Source organism: Oncorhynchus mykiss, chromosome 2 (genome assembly GCF_013265735.2).
Source record: "Oncorhynchus mykiss isolate Arlee chromosome 2, USDA_OmykA_1.1, whole genome shotgun sequence".
Taxonomy (NCBI): Eukaryota; Metazoa; Chordata; class Actinopteri; order Salmoniformes; family Salmonidae; genus Oncorhynchus; species Oncorhynchus mykiss.
In genome coordinates, this window is record NC_048566.1 from 6,825,001 (window position 1) to 6,843,307 (window position 18,307).

At 46.8% G+C, this 18,307-nt stretch overlaps 1 protein-coding gene and 1 long non-coding RNA gene across 6 annotated transcripts in view; both read left to right on the forward strand.

The window, feature by feature from the left end:
• The window catches only part of kif13a (kinesin family member 13A), a 150,574-nt gene extending 136,110 nt beyond the window's left edge, over positions 1-14,464 (forward strand). For 3 of the 5 annotated variants that reach the window (XM_036936334.1, XM_036936331.1, XM_036936344.1), the window contains 11 exons: positions 1-91; positions 2,011-2,187; positions 3,719-3,811; positions 5,650-5,802; positions 6,170-6,247; positions 6,420-6,470; positions 6,929-7,025; positions 7,280-7,446; positions 9,719-9,910; positions 11,103-12,339; positions 12,633-14,464. The exon at positions 1-91 is cut by the window's left edge. In XM_036936334.1, coding sequence (XP_036792229.1) covers positions 1-91; positions 2,011-2,187; positions 3,719-3,811; positions 5,650-5,802; positions 6,170-6,247; positions 6,420-6,470; positions 6,929-7,025; positions 7,280-7,446; positions 9,719-9,910; positions 11,103-12,339; positions 12,633-12,769 — 2,473 coding nt within the window. In that variant the 3' untranslated portion in view covers positions 12,770-14,464. The remainder of the gene's footprint in view (positions 92-2,010; positions 2,188-3,718; positions 3,812-5,649; positions 5,803-6,169; positions 6,248-6,419; positions 6,471-6,928; positions 7,026-7,279; positions 7,447-9,718; positions 9,911-11,102; positions 12,340-12,632) is intronic. The other 2 variants (XM_036936339.1, XM_036936351.1) reach the window with 2 other exon arrangements.
• A 1,567-nt stretch (positions 14,465-16,031) lies between these two features.
• Positions 16,032-17,093, forward strand: LOC110506079. Its single transcript, XR_002470929.2, has 2 exons — positions 16,032-16,466; positions 16,508-17,093. It is a non-coding gene; the product is annotated as an uncharacterized LOC110506079 (long non-coding RNA).
• The last annotated feature ends 1,214 nt before the right edge of the window (positions 17,094-18,307 follow it).

Below are 18,307 nucleotides of genomic sequence, written 5' to 3' on the forward strand. Positions count from 1 at the left end.
ACCCAACGCTGCCGGGGTTAACTCTATCCTACCCAAGGAGCACGGCAGCCAGTTTTTCTACCTGCCAATCATCAGACACAGTGATGACGAGGTAGAGTACTGTGTGTGTGTGTGGATGTGTTTCACTATTCTTGTGAGGACCAGAAGTCACACAAAAAAGTATTATGACCAACTGGGGACATTTTGTTGGTTTAGAGTTAGGAGCTAGGGTTAGGTTTAGGGTTAGGAGCTAGGGTTAGGTTTAGGAACTAAGGTTTAGGGTTAGGAGCTAGGGTTAGAGTTAGGAGCTAGGGTTAGGTTTAGGGTTAGGAGCTAGGGTTAGGTTTAGGAACTAGGTTTAGAGTTAGGAGCTAGGTTTAGGGTTAGGAGCTAGGTTTAGATTTAGGAGCTAGGGTTAGGTTTAGGGTTAGGAGCTAGGGTTAGGTTTAGGAACTAGGTTTAGGAACTAAGGTTTAGGGTTAGGAGCTAGGGTTAGGTTTAGAGTTAGGAGCTAGGGTTAGGTTTAGAGTTAGGAGCTAGGGTTAGGTTTAGAGTTAGGAGCTAGGGTTAGGTTTAGGGTTAGGAGCTAGGGTTAGGTTTAGGAACCAGGGTTAGGAGCTAGGGTTAGGTTTAAGAACTAGGGTTAGGAGCTAGGGTTAGGTTTAAGAACTAGGGTTAGGAGCTAGGGTTAGGTTTAAGAACCAGGGTTAGGAGATAGGTTAGGTTTAAGAACTAGGGTTAGGTTTAGGAACTAGGTTTAGAGTTAGGAGCTAGGTTTAGGGTTAGGAGCTAGGTTTAGATTTAGGAGCTAGGGTTAGGTTTAGGGTTAGGAGCTAGGGTTAGGTTTAGGAACTAGGTTTAGGAACTAAGGTTTAGGGTTAGGAGCTAGGGTTAGGTTTAGAGTTAGGAGCTAGGGTTAGGTTTAGAGTTAGGAGCTAGGGTTAGGTTTAGAGTTAGGAGCTAGGGTTAGGTTTAGGGTTAGGTTTAGGAACCAGGGTTAGGAGCTAGGGTTAGGTTTAAGAACTAGGGTTAGGAGCTAGGGTTAGGTTTAAGAACTAGGGTTAGGAGCTAGGGTTAGGTTTAAGAACCAGGGTTAGGAGCTAGGGTTAGGTTTAAGAACTAGGGTTAGGAGCTAGGGTTAGGTTTAGGTTTAGGAACCAGGGTTAGGAGCTAGGGTTAGGTTTAAGAACTAGGGTTAGGAGCTAGGGTTAGGTTTAAGAACTAGGGTTAGGAGCTAGGGTTAGGTTTAAGAACCAGGGTTAGGAGATAGGTTAGGTTTAAGAACTAGCGTTAGGAGATAGGTTAGGTTTAAGAACTAGGGTTAGGAGCTAGGGTTAGGTTTAGGTTTAGGAACCAGGGTTAGGAGCTAGGGTTAGGTTTAAGAACTAGGGTTAGGAGCTAGGGTTAGGTTTAAGAACTAGGGTTAGGAGCTAGGGTTAGGTTTAAGAACTAGGGTTAGGAGCTAGGGTTAGGTTTAAGAACCAGGGTTAGGAGATAGGTTAGGTTTAAGAACTAGGGTTAGGAGCTAGGGTTAGGTTTAGCTTTAGGAACCAGGGTTAGGAGCTAGGGTTAGGTTTAAGAACTAGGGTTAGGAGCTAGGGTTAGGTTTAAGAACCAGGGTTAGGAGCTAGGGTTAGGTTTAAGAACTAGAGTTAGGTTTAGGGTTAAGAGCAATTTTTAGGGTTAAGGTTAGGGTAAGAGTACGGGTTAGGTTTAGGGTTAGGGAAATTTGATTTTGAATTAGACTGAATTGTGTGTCCCCACAAGGTCAGCTGTACAAGAGAGAGTGTGTGTGCGCGCGCACGTGCACTGGCCACTTCCCGTTTTCCAGAAATCCCGGTTGGAAGATTCCCGGAATCAGGAGGAAATATGCAGGAAACCCGGAAGTCCTCCAATCAGGATTTTGTGAAAACCTGAGAATAATTTTGGGGAATTTACCCGGAATTTTGCAACCCTGAGAATAACAGTTGTGTTTTGCACCGTGCAGTGTAGCATGTAAATACCTCCTGTCATCTGTCCTCCTGCCACCAGGTGTCAGCGCTGTGCTCCTGGGACTCATCCATCCACGACTCTGTGCACCTGAACCGCGTGACGTCACCCAACGAGCGTATCTACGTGATCATTAAAGCCACGGTGCAGCTCAGCCATCCTGTCTCCATGGAGCTGGTGCTGCGCAAGAGGATCTCTGTCAACATCTACAACAAACAGGTCTGCACTGCCTGGACTGGAGACACACACACACACACACACACACTGACAGACACACACACACACACACACACACACACTGACAGACACACACACACACACACACACACACACTGACAGACACACACACACACACACACACACACACTGACAGACACACACACACACACACACACACACACACACACAGACTGACAGACAGACACACACACACACACACACAGACTGACAGACACACACACAGACTGACAGACACACACACAGACTGACAGACACACACACACACAGACAGACAGACAGACACACACACAGACTGACAGACAGACACACAGACACACACACACACAGACTGACTGACACACACACACAGACTGACAGACACACACACAGACTGACAGACACACACACAGACTGACAGACACACACACAGACTGACAGACAGACACACACAGACTAACAGACACACACACAGACTGACAGACACACACACAGACTGACAGACAGACAAACATCTGTCAACATCTACAACAAACAGCACTGACCGGCCTGGTGACTACTGACATGACTGACAGCACATAATTAGATTAGAGAAACATTAAATCCCGGTTTCCCCGACCCAGATTAAGCCTAGTCCTGGACTAACAGGCATGCTAGGACTGGGTTTCACCTCTGTCCGGGCATCCTGCCCTGTAACACTCTCTGTCTGCCATGTTGTTTTTCTCTGTCATAGAGCTTCACCCAGAGTCTGAAGAGAAGGATGTCCTTGAAGAACACACTGTACTCAGTACTGATCCAGCATGTTGTTTTTCTCTGTCGTAGAGCTTCACCCAGAGTCTGAAGAGAAGGATGTCCTTGAAGAACACACTGTACTCAGTACTGATCCACCATGTTGTTTTTCTCTGTCGTAGAGCTTCACCCAGAGTCTGAAGAGAAGGATGTCCTTGAAGAACACACTGTACTCAGTACTGATCCACCATGTTGTTTTTCTCTGTCGTAGAGCTTCACCCAGAGTCTGAAGAGAAGGATGTCCTTGAAGAACACACTGTACTCAGTACTGATCCACCATGTTGTTTTTCTCTGTCGTAGAGCTTCACCCAGAGTCTGAAGAGAAGGATGTCCTTGAAGAACACACTGTACTCAGTACTGATCCACCATGTTGTTTTTCTCTGTCGTAGAGCTTCACCCAGAGTCTGAAGAGAAGGATGTCCTTGAAGAACACACTGTACTCAGTACTGATCCACCATGTTGTTTTTCTCTGTCGTAGAGCTTCACCCAGAGTCTGAAGAGAAGGATGTCCTTGAAGAACACACTGTACTCAGTACTGATCCACCATGTTGTTTTTCTCTGTCGTAGAGCTTCACCCAGAGTCTGAAGAGAAGGATGTCCTTGAAGAACACACTGTACTCAGTACTGATCCACCATGTTGTTTTTCTCTGTCGTAGAGCTTCACCCAGAGTCTGAAGAGAAGGATGTCCTTGAAGAACACACTGTACTCAGTACTGATCCACCATGTTGTTTTTCTCTGTCGTAGAGCTTCACCCAGAGTCTGAAGAGAAGGATGTCCTTGAAGAACACACTGTACTCCTGTGGAGTCACCTATGAGATTCTGTCAAATATACCAAAGGTAAACAGCTTCACTGTTCCTGTGTGATGTCAGTGTCACTGTGTTAAATATAGTATACCAACAATAACTAGTCTGAACCATCTGCAAGGGGACTAGTATCCACATAAAGTTAGAAACTATTTTTTATTTCATTTTTGGTATCCAGAGAAAATGGTACAATAAAAGTATTGTTCATTGATTTTCTTAAGGAGTGAGGGAGTCCCCCTTCTCACATGTTTTAGGTGTAGTTAATTGGACAGGTTGTATTTTATATCAAATCGAAGGTTATGTGTCACATGCTTGGTAGACAACAGGTGTAGACTGACGTTGAGACGCTTCCTTACGGGTCCTTTTCCAACAATGCAGTTAAAGATCAAATAAAACATTGTGACAGTGAATAACAAATAAAAATAACAAGTACAAATAACATGGCTATATACATACAGGAAGTAGAAAATAACATGACTATCTATATACAGGAAGTAGAAAATAACATGACTATCTATATACAGGAAGTAGAAAATAACATGACTATCTATATACAGGAAGTAGAAAATAACATGGCTATCTATATACAGGAAGTAGAAAATAACATGACTATCTATATACAGGAAGTAGAAAATAACATGGCTATCTATATACAGGAAGTAGAAAATAACATGACTATCTATATACAGGAAGTAGAAAATAACATGGCTATCTATATACAGGAAGTAGAAAATAACATGACTGTCTATATACAGGAAGTAGAAAATAACATGACTGTCTATATACAGGAAGTAGAAAATAACATGGCTATCTATATACAGGAAGTAGAAAATAACATGGCTATCTATATACAGGAAGTAGAAAATAACATGGCTATCTATATACAGGAAGTAGAAAATAACATGGCTACATTGTTAACTCTTAGACAGCTATACCACCCTAGGACACAGTTTGGTTAACTCTCTTGTAATATAATAATATTGTGTTTTATTGTAATTTAATAATGTTGTGTTGTAATATAATAATGTTGTGTTGTAATATAATAATGTTGTGTTGTATTGTAATATGATAATGTTGTGTTGTAATGTAATATAATAATGTTGTATTGTAATATGATAATGTTGTGTTGTAATGTAATATAATAATGTTGTATTGTAGTGTAATAATGTTGTGTTTTATTGTAGTGTAATATTGTTGTATTGTAATATAATAATAGTGTTGTATTGTAATATGATAATATTGTTGTATTGTAATATGATAATGTTGTATTGTAATATGATAATATTGTTGTATTGTAATATGATAATGTTGTTGTGTTGTAAAATAATAATGTTGTATTGTAATATGATAATGCTGTATTGTAATATGATAATGTTGTATTGTAATATGATAGTGTTGTGGTGTAATATAATAATGTTGTATTGTAGTATGATAATGTTGTATTGTAATATGATGTTGTAATGTAATATGATAATGTTGTGTTGTAATATGATAATGTTGTGTTGTAATATGATAATGTTGTATTGTAATATGATGTTGTATTGTAATATGATAAAGTTGTAATGTAATATGATAATGTTGTGTTGTAATATGATCATGTTGTAGTGTAATATGATAATGTTGTGTTGTAATATGATAATGGTGTGTTGTAATGTGATAATGGTGCGATGCGATGTAATACGACAATGTTGTAATGTAATATGATAATGCTGTAATGTAATATGATAATGTTGTGTTGTAATACGATAATGGTGTGTTGTAATGTGATAATGGTGTGATGTGATGTAATATGATAATGTTGTATTGTCATATAATAATGTTGTATTGTAATATGATAATGTTGTGTTATAATATAATAATGGTGTGTCCAGGCGTCTGAGGAGCCTGAGGAGAGAGAGACTCTGGCCCTGATGGCAGCGAGGGGAGACGGTGAGGAGAGTCAGGATGGACAGACCTACATAGAGCAATACACCAGAGGACTTCTGGAGGTGGAGAATATACTGAGCCTGGAGAGACTCAGACAGGTACCTCTCACACACACACCTCACACACACACTTCACACACACACACTTCACGCACACTACACAAACACACACACTTCACACACACACTTCACACACACTTCACATACTTCACACACACACACACAATTCACACACTACACAAACACACACTTCACACACACTACACAAACACACACACACTTTTCACACACACACACACACTTCACGCTGTTGAATCGTACTGCCTCTTGCTGTTACACATGGTAAATGATGAGTTTAGATGTGTGTGAATCCTGTGTGGTTTGTGTAACGGAGGTTTCTAGATGGATCACTGCCAACCACATTTCTGTCTGGGGACAATAACGTTTGTTTGATTGATGTCATCAGGCGGTGACGGTGAAGGAAGCTCTGTCTGTTAAAGGGAGAAACATCAGAAGGAGCTTCAGCACCCCCAACGTACAGCACGTAAGAGACACACACACACACACACACCAGCACCCCCAACGTAAGAGACACACACACACACACACCAGCACCCCCAAAGTATAGCACGTAAGACACACACACCAGCACCCCCAATGTACAGCATGTAAGACAGAAATGTGTGAGTTAGTAATCGCTTGCTGTTGTCTTCCAGACTTCCTGCAGCAAAACAGACCTGATTGGCTGGGAGGATGTAGACTGGAAGGTACAGTACAGTAGGATGGTTCATTATTATAAACAGACCTGATTGGCTGGGAGGATGTAGACTGGACAGTACAGGACAGTAGGATGGTTCATTATTATAAACAGACCTGATTGGCTGGGAGGATGTAGACTGGAAGGTACAGTACAGTAGGATGGTTCATTATTATAAACAGACCTGATTGGCTGGGAGGATGTAGACTGGAAGGTATAATACTGTACTGTCTGGTCCTCCTCCAGGGTCATTGTGACTCTAACCTGTCTGTCTGTCTGTCTGTCTGTCTGTCTGTCTGGTCCTCCAGGACCATTGTGACTCTAACCTGTCTGTCTGTCTGGTCCTCCAGGACCATTGTGACTCTAACCTGTCTGTCTGGTCCTCCAGGACCATTGTGACTCTAACCTGTCTGTCTGTCTGGTCCTCCAGGACCATTGTGACTCTAACCTGTCTGTCTGGTCCTCCAGGACCATTGTGACCTTCATCAGGATGTCTCTGACTGCACTCCCCAGGACGGTGGTTCTCTGTGTGGGACGCCACTCAGAAACAAGACAGAGAATCACGGTAAACAACCAGAAATCAACAGCATCAACTCCAGCTATAGTTGAGACCAGGAGGCCTGACCAGGAAACTCTTGTTTTAGATCATATTTAGGGCCATGAGTGTTTCTCAGTCAGGAAAACCTCCAGGCCCTCCCTCCGTATGAGGACTGTAATAGGAAGTCATTGGCTGGTTTCCCAGACAGATTAAGAATAGTATAGGACTAAAAATCATTCTAAATGTAGAATTTAAAGAGCTATGATGTTTGTTTTTACTAGTGCGTTCCCCCTCAGGTCTGGTACCAGAGAGCCCCACCTTCTTCAACTCCAGCCCGTTCAAGGCCCTCTCTCCCCAGACGCCCAAGTTCCTCAAGTCTCTGCTGCCAGTCAGAGAGGAGAGCAAGACCAAGAGAGTCCTGGAGGCACGACCACTACTGGGACAGGAGGTATGGGCCACAACCATCCCTCTCTGTCTTTATCCATCCATCCCTCTCTCTCTCTCTCTAGTCATCTCTGGCCCCGTTTATTTCATCTCTCCTCTCTCTCTTTATCCATCCCTCTCTCTCTCTCGCTCTCTCTCTCTCTCTCTCTCTCTAGTCATCTCTGGCCCCTTTTATCTCTCCTCTCTTTCTTTCTGTCTTTCCTTATTTCCTTTCCTGTGTTTTGCTTCTTCATCTCCTTTTTCTTCCCCTGCCGTTCCCATGGTTCCCAAGTCCAGTGACATCCCTCCTTGTCTGCAATGTGACAGTATGACAGTACGTCAGTAGTAGTCATTGAAGACAGGACATTCTAAGTCCAGTGACATCCCTCCTTGTCTGCACTGTGACAGTATGACAGTACGTCAGTAGTAGTCATTGAAGACAGGACATTCTAAGTGAATCCAGTAAACACAGGCAGATATTTACTACAATCAACAGCTACTAATTCTACTAAACCTGTCTGATGATTGCTGATTGTTCTGGCTGAATGTGATCTGCTCACATATGTTTATCTATTGTGTGAATGGGGAGCTCCATGCTCTACATCTATTGTGTGAATGGGGAGCTCCATGCTCTACATCTATTGTGTGAATGGGGAGCTCCATGCTCTACATCTATTGTGTGAATGGGGAGCTCCATGCTCTACATCTATTGTGTGAATGGGGAGCGCCATGCTCTACATCTACTGTGTGAATGGGGAGCTCCATGCTCTACATCTATTGTGTGAATGGGGAGCTCCATGCTCTACATCTATTGTGTGAATGGGGAGCTCCATGCTCTACATCTATTGTGTGAATGGGGAGCTCCATGCTCTACATCTACTGTGTGAATGGGGAGCTCCATGCTCTAGATCTACTGTGTGAATGGGGAGCTCCATGCTCTACATCTATTGTGTGAATGGGGAGCTCCATGCTCTACATCTATTGTGTGAATGGGGAGCTCCATGCTCTACATCTATTGTGTGAATGGGGAGCTCCATGCTCTACATCTATTGTGTGAATGGGGAGCTCCATGCTCTACATCTACTGTGTGAATGGGGAGCTCCATGCTCTACATCTATTGTGTGAATGGGGAGCTCCATGCTCTACATCTATTGTGTGAATGGGGAGCTCCATGCTCTACATCCATTGTGTGAATGGGGAGCTCCATGCTCTACATCTATTGTGTGAATGGGGAGCTCCATGCTCTACATCTATTGTGTGAATGGGGAGCTCCATGCTCTACATCTATTGTGTGAATGGGGAGCTCCATGCTCTACATCTACTGTGTGAATAGGGAGCTCCATGCTCTACATCTATTGTGTGAATGGGGAGCTCCATGCTTTACATCTATTGTGTGAATGGGGAGCTCCATGCTCTACATCTATTGTGTGAATGGGGAGCTCCATGCTCTACATCTATTGTGTGAATGGGGAGCTCCATGCTCTACATCTATTGTGTGAATGGGGAGCTCCATGCTCTACATCTATTGTGTGAATGGGGAGCTCCATGCTCTACATCTATTGTGTGAATGGGGAGCTCCATGCTCTACATCTATTGTGTGAATGGGGAGCTCCATGCTCTACATCTACTGTGTGAATGGGGAGCTCCATGCTCTACATCTATTGTGTGAATGGGGAGCTCCATGCTCTACATCTATTGTGTGAATGGGGAGCTCCATGCTCTACATCTATTGTGTGAATGGGGAGCTCCATGCTCTACATCTATTGTGTGAATGGGGAGCTCCATGCTCTACATCTATTGTGTGAATGGGGAGCTCCATGCTCTACATCTATTGTGTGAATGGGGAGCTCCATGCTCTACATCTATTGTGTGAATGGGGAGCTCCATGCTCTACATCTAGTGTGTGAATGGGGAGCTCCATGCTCTACATCTATTGTGTGAATGGGGAGCTCCATGCTCTACATCTATTGTGTGAATGGGGAGCTCCATGCTCTACATCTATTGTGTGAATGGGGAGCTCCATGCTCTACATCTAGTGTGTGAATGGGGAGCTCCATGCTCTACATCTATTGTGTGAATGGGGAGCTCCATGCTCTACATCTAGCTGCACTGAACTAGCATGACATTTAGGATGCCAACCATGTCCATCTAATACACATGGTTTTCCATTCAATGTGGCCTGCATGTCTGTATCACCAGTTCCACTAACTAACTAACTCTACACCCTATGGACTGTGCATGTATGTATGTTAACTCACCTGCTCCATGCATGCCTCCTGTGTGACTCCCATCTGCAGAGCATGCGCTCTTCATGTGTGGACAGCTCTGTGCTGCTCCCCCCTCCCTGCCACGGCCAAGCCCCCTGGCGCAGGCCCAGAGCGGGCAGCGAGGGCCACCGCAGCCCCTCCACCGCCACCCTCACCCCCTCCACCCTCACCCTCAGTACCTGCACCAGCAGGAAGCTCAGCCTCACACTGCCACACACCGCTGTAAGTCACACACACACGCACGCACGCACGCACACACACACACACACACACACACACACACACACACACACACACACACACAAATACCATGGTGCCTTGACGTGAATACGGCATGAAGTGCATGATGTCATCAGCTCATGTTTTTTCCAACATCCTCTCAACCAACCACCAGTCCATCCATGGTTACAGTCGCTGTCCTCAATGCATTTTAATATCATGTAGTAGGTGGTAGGCTCCAGTGGTGGCTGGTGACACAGTCAATCAGAAGACGGCTCTTTGTAACAGCTGGAATGGAAAACATTGAATGGTATCAAACATATCAAACACTTGATTCCATTCAACCCCCCCACCAGCCTCCACCGATAGGCTCCACCGATAGGCTCCATCGATAGGCTCCCCTGATAGGCTCCCCTGATAGGCTCCCCTGCAGAAAGAAACAGTAGCTGACATTGTCTCTGGTGCGTTCTGTCCTGTGTCCCTGTCTGTCCCTGTGTAATGTCTGTCCTGTGTCCCTGTCTGTCCTGTGTCCCTGTCTGTCCCTGTGTGGTGTCTATCCTGTGTCCCTGTCTGTCCCTGTGTGGTGTCTGTCCTGTGTCTGTCTGGCTGTTCCTGTGTGATGTCTATCCTGTGTCCCTGTCTGTCTCTGTGTGATGTCTGTCTGTCTCTGTGTGGTGTCTGTCTGTTTCTGTGTGGTGTCTGTCTCTGTGTGGTGTCTATCCTGTGTCCCTGTCTGTCTCTGTGTGGTGTCTGTCTGTCTCTGTGTGATGTCTGTCTCTGCATGATGTCTGTCTCTGTGTGATGTCTGTCTGTCTCTGTGTGGTGTCTGTCTGTCTCTGTGTGATGTCTGTCTCTGTGTGATGTCTGTCTCTGTGTGATGTCTGTCTGTCTCTGTGTGGTGTCTGTCTGTCTCTGTGTGATGTCTGTCTCTGTGTGATGTCTGTCTCTGTTTGGTGTCTGTCTCTGTGTGATGTCTGTCTCTGTGTGATGTCTGTCTCTGTGTGGTGTCTGTCTCTGTGTGATGTCTGTCTCTGTGTGATGTCTGTCTGTCTCTGTGTGGTGTCTGTCTGTCTCTGTGTGATGTCTGTCTCTGTGTGGTGTCTGTCTCTGTGTGATGTCTGTCTCTGTGTGATGTCTGTCTCTGTGTGATGTCTGTCTCTGTGTGGTGTCTGTCTCTGTGTGGTGTCTATTCCAGGACTCTGAGGAGGAAACAGACATGGCCCTGAGTTTGGGTCTGGGCCCTCAGGACTTCCACAGCTTCCAGTCCTACATCCCAGAGGACTTTGCCAACTTTGAGGTGTACAACGCTGCCCTGGAGAGCCAGGAGGGGGGGACGGGGGGCAGGGGAGAGCTGAGGGGGGTTCGGGGACATGGTGGAGGGGGGGAAAGAGAGGGGGCTCCCCGGAGCCCCACCGCCAGCAGCTGCACCAGCGGTTACTTCTCCCACAGTGCCTCAGACGCCACGCTCTCTGACGTGCCATTCGGGGCCAGCGACAGCTCCGACCAGCTCAGCGCCTCCGCAATGGCTCAAGACAGAAATGACCCTGACCGGGAAACCCACAACCTCCACCCCCACGAGTCCCCCTCCTTCCACTGCACCAGCACGGCCCGAGGCTGTGTCCAGACCAGAAGTGTCTCGCCGTGGGGTGACACCCAAACCCCTGCGTTTCCCCCCGGCGTCCCCTCCCAGCCCCTCCCCACCACCTCCCCCTCCTCCCCTGTCAGTATTCCTAACTGCTCAGAGCAGCCACCCTCCCCCTCCTCCCCTGTCAGTATTCCTAACTGCTCAGAGCAGCCACCCTCCCCGCAGCCCCGCAGGTGTGTCCTCAGCGTCAGCCAAGAGTTTACAGACTTCAAGGGGGCCGACGACGGCATGGAGGATCTGGGTGAGCTGGGACACTTCCAGTCTGGGGATGCACCACACATATCCCCTGTCCCAGCGGAGGAGGAGAAAGGGGGCTCTGGCAGCAGGCACCAGACCTCTGACAAAGACCTGGTCGTCATCAACACACAACAACAACAACATACATCTCACCCCGGTAACGCCCGGCTCCCTCAGCCCCACTCACACCTCCACAACGGCAAACAGTGTATCGGCAGCGTAGCCATGCCCTGCCCACCACCCTCCAGCCCGCCAGGCCAGCTAGCAGGAGGAGAGCCCCAGATCCAGGAGCCAATCCAGGGAGACCTACCTCCAGGGAGCCCCTGTCCCAGCCCATGCTGCCCTAGCCCCAACCCCAGCAGCACTGAGGCCTCTGGGGACTCCTGCAGCGGAGACGAGGGCTCTGGTTCTCCGGTGGCCCAGCTGCCTGACTGGATGGCTCCCGGGGAGCAGGTCTGGGTGGGGAAGAGGAGCGGCACGGTGCACTACGTCGGCGGGGTGGAGTTCGCCAAGGGGATCTGGGTCGGGGTGCAGCTGGACCTGGCTGTGGGTGAGTGGCTGTTTAGTTATCAAATTATGTTCTGTGTAATAATGATGTACTGGGATGCCTCCCAGTTCCTTATCTACTGTAGTGCCCTATGTAGGGTGCACCCATAGTGTGCTGGTCAAAAGTAGTGCACTATATAGGGTGAGACTGTCATTTGGGACATTCTCTTAGAGTGCTGGTGCTCTGGCAATACTTAACTGACCTTAACTGGACCTGTGAGGAACCTGTCATGTGTTTGAGATGTATGGTGAATGGTCACATGACTCCTGAATATCCCCTCTGTCTCCACTGTCCAGGCAAGCACAACGGGACAGTCCAGGGGAGGGTTTACTTCCGCTGTCCTCCAGGCCACGGGGTGTTCGTCAAGCCCTCCTGTCTCACTAGAGGACCCCCCTCCATGGACACCACAGACCCCCAGCCTCTGGTCCGATAAAATTCACTAAACTCCCCAAATTCCCAGTCTTTCCAGGAATCACGGTTGGAATATTCCCAGAATCAGGAGGGAATAAGAAGGAACTCCAGAATCCTCAAACCAGCATTTCTGGAAAACCTGGGAATTTGGGGAAAGGAACTTTCCACCCAGGACTATCATCTAAAGGGGGTACCCAGATCCAGAGCAGTTCCTACTAGACCAGGGCCAGATCCAGAACAGTTCCTACTAGACCAGGGCCAGATCCAGAACAGTTCCTACTAGACCAGGGCCAGATCCAGAACAGTTCCTACTAGACCAGGGCCAGATCCAGAACAGTTCCTACTAGACCAGGGCCAGATCCAGAACAGTTCCTACTAGACCAGGCCCAGATCTAGAACAGTTCCTACTAGACCAGGCCCAGATCCAGAACAGTTCCTACTAGACCAGGGCCAGATCTAGAACAGTTCCTACTAGACCAGGGCCAGATCCAGAACAGTTCCTACTAGACCAGGCCCAGATCCAGAACAGTTCCTACTAGACCAGGCCCAGATCTAGAACAGTTCCTACTAGATCAGGGCCAGATCCAGAACAGTTTCTACTAGATCAGGGCCAGATCCAGAACAGTTCCTACTAGACCAGGCCCAGATTTAGAACAGTTCCTACTAGACCAGGGCCAGATCTAGAACAGTTCCTACTAGACCAGGGCCAGATCCAGAACAGTTTCTACTAGACCAGGGCCAGATCTAGAACAGTTCCTACTAGACCAGGGCCAGATCCAGAACAGTTTCTACTAGACCAGGGCCAGATCCAGAACAGTTCCTACTAGACCAGGGCCAGATCCAGAACAGTTCCTACTAGACCAGGCCCAGATCCAGAACAGTTCCTACTAGACCAGGGCCAGATCCAGAACAGTTCCTACTAGATCAGGGCCAGATCCAGAACAGTTCCTACTAGACCAGGGCCAGATCCAGAACAGTTCCTACTAGACCAGGGCCAGATCCAGAACAGTTCCTACTAGACCAGGCCCAAATCTAGAACAGTTCCTACTAGACCAGGGCCAGATCTAGAACAGTTTCTACTAGATCAGGGCCAGATCCAGAATAGTTCCTACTAGACCAGGGCCAGATCCAGAACAGTTCCTACTAGACCAGGGGCAGCTGTCAGCGCTCAACAGCTGAGCCCCAAAACCAGCTCTTCTTCTCTCATTCTCACCCTCCCTCTGTTCCACTAGACTTCCGATCATGTGTTCTGTCTGTCGGTATGAACGTCTGCTTTCCCTTTAACATATCTGTCCCATGCGTTTTATGAAGGCATATCATCGTTCAATATCGTTGTTCACTGAAAGTCAAACGCACACATCCAAGTTTTCTGCTGCGTTATTTTAGCTAGAGAGCGTGTAGATGGATAGACATGACCCACACGTGTTTATCTGACGGTGGTATCATTGAATCAGCTCAGCAGCTCATATTCCTGTGCAAACACCAGATCTTCCTGTAGAGGTGACAGAGAGTTGTCATCTGGGGTGTGTGGATCCAGAATGTACTAGTGTTGATAACTCACTGTTATCCGGATTGGTTATCCATGTCACTGTGATATGTCGTCAGGGGTTACCAAAGAACTAAGGTTTCATATCTGCTGTTTTAACTGGTGTGTGTGTGTGTGTGTGTGTGTGTGTGTGTGTGTGTGTGTGTGTGTGTGTGTGTGTGTGTGTGTGTGTGTGTGTGTGTGTGTGTGTGTGTGTGTGTGTGTGTGTGTGTGTGTGTGTGTGTGTGTACATATGATATGTGTGTCAAAGTAAACATAGTGCCTAGGCCACGAGTCCTCATGAACTTTTGGGCCATCTGCAAACAAATCATGAATTGAACATGATTTCATGAATCATGAATTTGAAGATGTATGACTGTGGTTGCTATGTTGCCCATGTAGGCTTCATCATTAGCCTGTTGTTGTTGTTGTTGGTGGTGTACTGTAACACTGTGGAATGACAGATTGTCGTCCCCCCCCACTGAAACTATTGGGACTGTTGCCATTGCTGACTGACTGAATCATGCTTCTTGCACTGGAGTGGATCAACCCTCGCAGAGTTCCTCACACAAGACTTCTGTCTTCCATTCAGGACAAAGGAAACGTATCCTTATCTGTGCGTGTTTCTCAGTTTCTCCACTGTCCTGCATTGTGCCTCTCAAGGGGATGGAAACTGAGGTGTCCATGTTGGATCTATGCTGTGTCAACTATCTGAATTAAGCGACTTGGCTTCCTCTGGGTCGTATTCACTAGGCACAAAATGGAAGAAAACAGACTGAAAAGGGGAAAGAGTACATGAACTTGTCCAATAAGAAACTCTCTGTTTTTGTTTTGTGAAACCTTTTCCGTTGCAGAACGTTTTGCTATGGGGTATGTACACCAATGAATATGATCCCGGTTGTGAGGAGCACTTCACTGAGTTTACAAAACATTAAGAACACATGCTCTTTCCATGAGACAGACTGACCAGGTGAATCCAGGTGACAGCAGTCCCTTCTTCATGTCTCTTGTTGAATCCTCTTGTAGATGAAGGGGAGGAAACAGGTTAAAGAAGGATTTTTAGGCCCTGAGACATGGATTGTGTGTGAGGGCCATTCAGAGGGTGAACGGGCAAGACAACATATTTAAGTGCCTTTGAATGGGGTATGGTAGTAGATGCCAGAGGTACCGGTTTGTGTCAAGAACTGCAACGCTGCTGGGTTTTTCCACACGCAACAGTTTCCTGTGTCAATCAAGTATTTTCCACCACCCGAAGGACATCCAGCCAACATCCACAACTGTGGGAAGCATTGGAGTCAACATGGGCCAGCATCCCTGTGGAACGCTTTCAACTCCTTGTAGAGTCAACATGGGCCAGCATCCCTGTGGAACGCTTTCAACTCCTTGTAGAGTCAACATGGGCCAGCATCCCTGTGGAACGCTTTCAACTCCTTGTAGAGTCAACATGGGCCAGCATCCCTGTGGAACGCTTTCAACTCCTTGTAGAGTCAACATGGGCCAGCATCCCTGTGGAACGCTTTCAACTCCTTGTCGAGTCAACATGGGCCAGCATCCCTGTGGAACGCTTTCAACTCCTTGTCGAGTCAACATGGGCCAGCATCCCTGTGGAACGCTTTCAACTCCTTGTAGAGTCAACATGGGCCAGCATCCCTGTGGAACGCTTTCAACTCCTTGTAGAGTCAACATGGGCCAGCATCCCTGTGGAACGCTTTCAACTCCTTGTCGAGTCAACATGGGCCAGCATCCCTGTGGAACGCGTTCAACTCCTTGTAGAGTCAACATGGGCCAGCATCCCTGTGGAACGCTTTCAACTCCTTGTAGAGTCAACATGGGCCAGCATCCCTGTGGAACGCTTTCAACTTCATGCCCTGAGTTCATGCCCTGAGAATGTAGGCTGTTCTGAGGGCAAAAGGAGGTGCAACTCAATATTAGTAAGGTGTTCTTAATGTTTTGTACACTCAGTGTGTACTATAATGCATTGTGCCTCTCAAGGGGGTGGAAACTGAGGCTAGACTGGGCCTGACTGAAGGCTGGCTGGCCTGATGCATTATGACCTGAAGCTCACAGGCATTTACAATGCCCTCCACCAATCCCCTGGACTGTTACTGTTAGGTTGAATGCCCTCCACCAATCCCCTGGACTGTTACTGTTAGGTTGAATGCCCTCCACCAATCCCCTGGACTGTTACTGTTAGGTTGAATGCCCTCCACCAAACCCCTGGACTGTTACTGTTAGGTTGAATGACTAACGATGAACCCTACCTACAGTGATTTGCTCTGACAGCATTTTCTATGTTATTTTGACTAATGAGTAACATTTAAGTATTTTTTTAGAGATACTCATGTCAACAAATGAATTTAGTTTATTTTACAGGGAGAGGTGTATGAACAGGGGATGGACACTATGAGGAAATGGGAGGGGAGAGATGATGTCAAATAGTTTTATAACCTGAATGATGAACCATGTCTCTGACATTTTGTATTTTATTGGAGCTGTGGATGTGGCTAGCTCTGGTCCAGGGGGTTAGTGCATTCCTCGCTGACGCCCTGGACCAGAGCTAGTTGTGGCTAACTGTGGTGGAGAGAAATAGAATTTTAAAATGCTGTAATTTCAAGTAAATAAGAAAAGAAACCCAAGACCTTACTTTAAAGACAAGATCAAAGCTGCTCTCCCTAATGAGGAGTTGTACATATACATGTATTTGAACATAGTATTATTTGCAATATTATAATGTACAGAATTGTATTTATAATGTATCTCAACAAACTGTTTTAATTGGTACAAAGATGTTCTAGAATACAGAACGTTTACAATCTAAACACTTGTTGTGTGTGTGTGTCGCCTCTTATTTGCATTCAATCATTTGAGTCAATGCAGGTATTTATTGAGACTCGTGCAACTATTTCTTCCTGATTACAGCCTCATTGAAGTGTTTGAGTGTAATTCACGGTGTCGAGTAGGAATAATTATACGGAACAAAAATATAAACGCAACGTGTAAAGTGTTGGTCCCATGTTTCATGAGCTGAAATAAAACATCACAGACATTTTCCATATGCACAATAAGCTTATTTCTCTCCAATTTTGGGCACAAATTAGTTTACATCCCTGTTAGTGAGCAGTTCTACTTTGCCAAGGTAATCCATCCACCTGACAGGTGTGGCATATCAAGGAGCTGATTAAACAGCATGATCAGTACACAGGTGCACCTTGTGCAGTTTGTCAAACAACACAATGCTACAGATGTTTCAAGTTTTGAGGGAGTGTGCATTTGGCATGCTGACTGCAGGAATGTCCACCAGAGCTGTTGCCAGACAATTTAATGTTAATTTCTCTACCATAAGCCGTCTCCAATGTCATTTTAGAGTATTACGTCCAACTGGCCTCACAACCTCAGACCACGTGTAACCACGCCAGCCCAGGACCTCCACATCCTGCTTCTTCACCTCAGACCACGTGTAACCACGCCAGCCCAGGACCTCCACATCCTGCTTCTTCACCTCAGACCACGTGTAACCACGCCAACCCAGGACCTCCACATCCTGCTTCTTCACCTCAGACCACGTGTAACCACGCCAGCCCAGGACCTCCACATCCGGCTTCTTCACCTCAGACCACGTGTAACCACGCCAGCCCAGGACCTCCACATCCTGCTTCTTCACCTCAGACCACGTGTAACCACGCCAGCCCAGGACCTCCACATCCGGCTTCTTCACCTCAGACCACATATAACCACGCCAGCCCAGGACCTCCACATCCTGCTTCTTCACCTCAGACCACGTGTAACCACGCCAGCCCAGGACCTCCACATCCGGCTTCTTCACCTCAGACCACGTGTAACCACGCCAGCCCAGGACCTCCACATCCTGCTTCTTCACCTCAGACCACGTGTAACCACGCCAGCCCAGGACCTCCACATCCGGCTTCTTCACCTCAGACCACGTGTAACCACGCCAGCCCAGGACCTCCACATCCTGCTTCTTCACCTCAGACCACGTGTAACCACGCCAGCCCAGGACCTCCACATCCGGCTTCT